Source organism: Lycium ferocissimum, chromosome 4, assembly GCF_029784015.1.
Source record: "Lycium ferocissimum isolate CSIRO_LF1 chromosome 4, AGI_CSIRO_Lferr_CH_V1, whole genome shotgun sequence".
In the NCBI taxonomy this organism is placed as follows: Eukaryota; Viridiplantae; Streptophyta; class Magnoliopsida; order Solanales; family Solanaceae; genus Lycium; species Lycium ferocissimum.
The window spans coordinates 62373044-62380176 of NC_081345.1; the positions used below are offsets into that span (position 1 = coordinate 62373044).

The 7133-nt window shown below is 34.2% G+C and overlaps 1 protein-coding gene across 1 annotated transcript; it reads left to right on the forward strand.

The window, feature by feature from the left end:
• Positions 1 to 200: 200 nt before the first annotated feature.
• Positions 201 to 5683, forward strand: LOC132054253 (transcription factor UNE10-like). The gene is made up of 6 exons (XM_059446296.1): positions 201 to 310; positions 419 to 1067; positions 2047 to 2133; positions 2272 to 2337; positions 4549 to 4887; positions 5385 to 5683. The coding sequence occupies exons 1-6, from the start codon at positions 201 to 203 to the stop codon at positions 5472 to 5474; spliced, it is 1341 nt and encodes a 446-aa protein (XP_059302279.1). The 3' UTR covers positions 5475 to 5683.
• Positions 5684 to 7133: the final 1450 nt, after the last annotated feature.

Here is a 7133-nt window from a genome sequence, read left to right on the forward strand (position 1 = left end):
TTCAACATGGGCTTGTGACGCTCCAATTTTTTTCAAAACGCATCAGCACCACATGTTTCTACATCTAACATCGAAAGTGTGTAACCAAAAGTCTATTCTTTCTCCCTATATCTATCATTTCTGTTTTTCCTTGGTTGCCTTGTGCTCTGCAAAAATTAAAAGGAAGCTGTTCAAGATTTGGAAAGGAAGCTCTTCAAGATATGAACCAGTGTGTACCAAGCTGGGAACTAGATGACTCCCCTCCTCATCTAAACCTTGCTCTTTCCTCTCACTCTAACTCCAATAATTCCTTTGTCACTGATGTCCCCTCGTAATTTCCTCTCTTCCTCTTTTTCTATTTTTATCTATGTTTTTCTCTTTTTGTTTAACGTAAGAATTTCTAGTGTTTAACTTCTTCTTTTTTGGGGGGCTCATAAAGGATGGATTACGAAGTAGCAGAGCTAACGTGGGAAAACGGACAACTAGCAATGCATGGTTTAGGTCCTCCACGCGTGCCTAATAAGCCTTTGTTAGGCACGTGGGATAATAAGATGCCACATGCTGGTGGCACACTTGAATCCATAGTGAACCAAGCCACTGGCATCCCTCCTCGTCAACAGAAATCTGGCACCGTTGATGGGGCTGGAGACGGAGATAGAGGGGATGATCTCGTCCGTTGGTTCGATAATTGCCTTGCTGACACTCAGACAGCCACGACCACTATGGCCGTGGATGCCTTGGTGCCAACAAATTCCACTAACACTGGAAACTCTCATCAACTAGAGCCCAAGTGCATAGCTAGCCGCTCCATACATGTTGCATCATGCAGTGGTGTGGCCAACAGAACAGACGAGGAGATGAAACGTGCGAAAACGGGAGCAAAAGACTTGGAGATCACCGAGTCTCTCAGGAAGGGAGAGGTTAAGAACTTGATCGAGTCGCTATACGAGGGACATAACATGGCTGACCGGAGTGTAAGCCGGAGAGACACCATTGAAACGGGCGAGAGGCATTTGGGTGAGGAAAGGCTTACGTCAACATCTATGGCGTCGCCTGATCGGAGCACCTCTAAGCTCGGCAGAGCTCAGGTAAATATATGCATGCTTCTTTACTGTACTTTCTATGATTCCATGTGTTGGAAAAAAAATTTATTGGACGTAATACACCTCTAAGTAGTGTTGGCTATGTGAGCCAGCTCATTAGTTAATCTAAACCTTAGGCTCTAATACTATCTACATAAATATTATTGTGTGTGTTGGAAGACACACTGTAAACTGTCTAGAGAGTAGCTAAGGTTAGTCATCTCTGCATTATCAGAGGGTTTTTTGTCTATGGAACTTGGGGCAGTGGCGGAGTCAGGATTTTCATCTAAGGGTTCAAAAATTCTAAAAGGTAAATACACGAAGAAGTCAGGGAGTTCAACATCTACTATATATACATAATAAAATAATTTTGACTTTGAAAATACACTGTAATTTTTCGCTGAGGGGGTTCGGATGAAACCCCTGGAGCTAACGTGGCTCCGTCCCTGCTTGGGGGTTCATCCACTTCCGCTGAGGAGGACTATCGTTAGTCTCCAAACTTGCATTTAATCGATTGATAACATCATGCAACACACAGGAGTTTATTTACTTTAACTTTTTTTTATTACATTTGGGAAGGGAGAGGCTGTGAACAGACACATATTATGTAGAAGACTTTCACCACTACCACTAGATTGATATAAGTCTTCATGTTATATATTTGGTATAACCATTATCCGAACGCCACTTACCTGACTAGTAATTCGCCCCGCGTCAGATCCATTAAAAGGGAAGTGTTCCTTATTTTGATTTTCTTCATTTTCAGGCTCGAACTCAAAAACTCTGGTTAAGCGTAGAGGAATTCTATTCACCCTACCATGATCCATTCCGATATGCCTCATGCTATAGAAGTTTATTTACTACACCTTGAAGTATTTCATTTTTGTTTAATAAAAAATTTAAATGAAGTGATAATATTAACTTTAAGATAGATAGGTCAAATTGTGCGATATTAAGCTTTCGTGGTCATCTTTTGTTAAATCAGGATGAGGATGAGAAAAAAGGATCCAAAATTTCCTTATTTTCAACAAAAAGGAGCAGAGCTGCTGCTACTCACAACCAGTCTGAACGAGTAAGGATATTTCTCTGTCTCTTGAAACTAACTGTTTTGAATTAATAATGATGTAAATTGTCTTCGTGCATGATAAAATAATCGTAACAATAAAAAAGTAATAGGATCTGATTTTTGAATTGATTATTATTTTGCTAGAAAAGAAGAGACAAGATAAACCAAAGGATGAAGACATTGCAGAAGCTAGTTCCAACTTCTAGTAAGGTACTAGAATTTATAATTTTATTATTTACCGTATGCATTTCTTTCTAAGAAATCAATTTTGTAGTCGAAAGAAATTCATTCCATATATCTATGATTTATACCATAGCATATGCGTACGTCACTGTGTTTTACAGTTGTTCGGGACTTCATGTTTCAAGAATATACTACTTATCTATGTTCCTTCAGTTTACTATCTCTACATGAAAAACACACACTAATAAAAGGTGCAAAATGGGACCTTAGCTTAAATACAAAATATTTCGAGTTAAGGACTTATTTTTTCATCTCATTACATCTCAACCATTAGTTCAAATATAACTTTTTGCTTGTGAAGTCTTTGGAAACTAATTAACTTCATAAAGTTACCAAATGTGCAATTTAAGAACATATATATATGTGCAATAATATTATTTATAATCATGGTATAATTGGTCTCTATTAATTGAAAAACTCAAGCTGAAGTGGAATTCAGTTACACCCAAAAAGAAAAAGAAAAAAACATTGGTCACATTATATTGCTGAATTGGCAGTAAGAATTAGCTATAAGCTTTCAGCAATTAAACAATTGAGTTTATATTAATTATATACACTATCAATCTAAAAATAATTCAAAAAATTGCGTGCTTATCATATTTTAGGTGCTATTATATATTTGATCTTATCTAGTTTAGGATAGCATTTTGATTTGCCTACAATAAACAATATAAAAAAATAAAAAGAAAAAAGAAAAAAAAGTACCGACTAAAAGTTGACGCTTTTATGGCTGAAAATGGACCGTAGACAATTGTACAACGTGGTCCTAAACTGTCCGAATGCATTAAACATTCAAATGGTGTCAAATGAACCTAGTGTCACAGTCCACATAAATACCCGAACAACCGTTGTCATTTTCTCATATCAATCATTTGGCACTGAACACATCATATATATTTTTTAAGGAAAAAAAAAATACTTTCTCCGTTTCAATTTAGGATTTTATTTTTTGTCTATCACAAAAAGAATATCAACTTTCTATAATTCAAAATAATTTAGTTTTGAAATTTCTCGTTTATCCTTAATAAAATAATTTAAAGCCTCACACGTTAAATTAAGACTACAAATTTCAAAAGTCTTTCTTTCTTTACCTAATCAAATAATGCTACATAAATTGGGACGTATGGAGTTGAATTAGCTGAATTTAAGTAGTAATATGTTTTTTATGTGTTCATTGTAGTTGAATTTATGAATAAGCAATTATGTGTTTAAATAAAAGTGATGAAAATGAAAAAATAAACAATTGTATTTGATAAAAAAGATGCTAATTAAAAAGAACTTTTGCTTTGTTAAAATAATCGAAATATCCTTAAAACGCGTTAAAACTAAAAAAAGGTTTATTATACAATATTCTCAATTATAAACTAACTCAAATATAAATAATGTGTGTCTCAAACTTTAAGTGTTAAATTAATTAGATAATATTGTTTCTAGTAAAAATAAAATATTTATTTAAATAACATATTATAAATAATAATTTTACAAAATTTTGTAAGGGAAAAACATAAAAACTGCAAAATCTTCGTATAGAAATTACAGGAAACTTGTTTTTCCAGTCTCATATTTTTTCTTTATTCAATCATTGGTTTTTTATTTATTTAACAATTGTTATATGCTTTGACTTGTCGAGTTAAAGAGTGAAAAAGGCGAAATTAGTTGTTGACTCCTTTCAGACAAATAACCAACTAGGGTAATAAATTAACATGGAGATTTGCCTTTCAGTTTTACGTTCTGTTGAATAAACAAAAAAGAAAAACAAAAATCATAGTATTTAGGTTGTTTTAACTTAAAAGCACTTTTGATATTTATCAAACATCAAAATAAGTCAAAAAATATTTTCAAATTTGTTTGAGCAGCTTTTAAGCTAATCCAAACACCCCTATAGTAAAAAGTGATCTTTGCCGAGAGGTAATTAGACGTTTTAGTAAATATAGGATTATTATTCATCCCAGTGGCGGAACCCCCTTATGCTAAGGGGTGTTAATTGACACCCTTCGCCGGAAAAGTACATTGTTTAGCTAGGTCAAAATTTTACTTTTATGTAAAAATATATCATATGTTGACTTCACTTATTTTTACATGTGATTAATTTTTTAATATTTTGACACACCTTAGTAAAATTCCTGACTCCGACGCTGATTCATCTTACAAATTGTTGTACTTGTGTTGCTGTTGCAGACTGATAAGGCATCAATGCTGGATGAGGTGATAGAATATTTGAAGCAACTGCAAGCTCAAGTTGATGCCATGAGCAAGATGAGACATGTTAACATGTCCCCTGCTATGATGTTGCCAAATATGGCATTGCAGCAACAACATCTTCAAATGTCAATGGCGGCACAATCTGCCATGGGAATGGGAGGAATGGGAATGGCCCCCAACATAACTGCAATGCCTTCGGTTCTCCATTCCACCACGGCCTCTTTCATACCTATTGGAGATAGCATAACTGCAGCCTCAGCAGCTTCTGTTGTCCCAGATCCTTTAGCTTCCTTCCGGCTCGCTTGCCAATCACAGGTAGAAAAAAACAAAATAGTTCATCTTATTATTACATCTGTTAAATGTTAGAGACAAGATTTAGATTTAGTCGCTTTGAGGTACATGCTGCTTCCGTTAGAACTGATAGTTTTCTTATATGGACTTGGACTAATCTCTGAACTAGATTTTGGAGTTGAGTTAGGAACAACTGTTACATTTTAGTATCGGAGACAGGTTTTTCCCCGTCTTGGAAATGTCCATGCTTTAGTTAGCGGTCTAGGTGTGCCCGTAGTAGAGTGGGTGGGGAACAGATCACTGGTGGTCTCATTATATGCACTTGGACAATCCTCCCTCATGAACCAGCTTTTGAGGTTGAGTTAGACACAATGCTAGTGATGGACGTACGTCATATATATATATACACGGTCGGATTATAATGATTTCTTTTCTCGGCTAAAATGGCCACTATTTTATTTTGAAGAATTTTCTGCTTAAGGTGGATTTTAACAGGTTTTGGAACTTGGGAACTTTTGCAGCCTATGACGGTGGATGCTTATAGAAGGATGGCAGCGTTGTACCAGCAGCAATATCTACAGTCCCATGCAAACCTAGGCTTTAAAAATTGATGTATAGAAGTGTGTTAAAGTTTGCATAACTTTTTTTCTTGATCAATTCCAATAAGATTGACGATGGCCTATTGACATTGTCAAATGCTAAGTTCAACAACTGATTTGGTGTTACATTCGACACTTGCTGAAGAAACGTAGTAGAATATGTAAATGCGATTTTATTCTTATTTTTAATTCTTTGACAGCTTAACAGCAGACAAAGTGTACCATAGTATAATTAATTTTTCTCTTTTGCTAGTAAATAGAAGCGCGACAGTAAAAAGTTATGTGCCTCATGAGCAGTTCAATTTGTTGTCCAACTTTTGGCTCATCATCACAAGAAAAAAATGCCGATTTGCAACCAAATATATATGACGCACAAGTTCGTCATAAAATTGTGACAGATGTATGACGATTTTATGATGGAATTTATTAATTTTTGAAAAATATGTGAATTTTATTCTTTTGTCAAGTTGCAATGCTCGAATCCGTGAGAAATTCTTCAGTCATAAATATTGTTTTTCTTGTGGTGCATTGATCCATTTGTAAATTTTCTTTTTCGATGGAACAATTCAAACTTTTATTGCCTTCTTAAGAAGGGACTATTACCATATTGGCCACTCAAATGGTGCCTTAAGAAAAGTTGGAGTTTTTTCCTTTGAGAGTCCTAGGTGGACCTTTCCATGCATAGATAGTGATTTTGTTGTGATTGATTGTAGAATCTAAAATCTGTCCAATAGGCAAGAGGTTAATTATTTTCCACCTTTGTAAAAGTAACATTCTTAAATCAAGATATGTGGCCCTCATCCCTCTATCGAAAAGGGAACAAAAGAAAGATAGTTTGAGTTGTAATTTATACTTGTACTCGTTCGGACCTATTTTGTACAAGATACTATATTGTTATTATTGAAATGGTTTTGCTTTTAATATTTAACATATATGATTTACGGTAATCTGTTAATACTATGAAAAAGGCCTTGGCTAAAGTGTCAACCATGAATGAAAAATACTTCTCAATGAACAATATTTCCATCTTGGACGCTAAAGAATCTCGAGATGCCACTAATTAAACAGTTAACTTGGCAAAGTGTTTAACAAATACTTCATGACTTGCATAAATTGTTAAAAATGCCATGGGTTGAGTACTGGCTTAACTTAATACACAGAATTGTCTACTAAAATAGTTCGGTATTCGGTCAAAACCGAAATAAAGAAATACCGATACATTGAAACTAAAAATCGACCCGAATACCAAATTTTTGGTATGGTTTTCAATTTTTCGGGTTTTATGCCTACCCCGAGTTATTGGTAGTTGTTTGACTTGAACCCAAGATCTATATGCCTGCTCTAATACAATATTATGCATGTGATTATCTAATCTAAAAATTTATGCTTTTAAAGAAATCACTCTTTTATTTATTTATTATTATTATATTTTAGACATGTATTACTCCATATATAAGGGATAATTATCTTTTCAGGCCGCCCTAAAAATAATAGCCGGAATATGTATATATTTGTATATTAAGTATAAATATACATATTGTATACATAGATTATATGTTTTGTATATTTGGGCTAACTTCCATAATTAATTTTGAATGACGGGCTAAAAATGAATCAAGCGAAGTATCTATTCCAAATAAGATATAGTCCCTCCGTACCAATAACACTCTT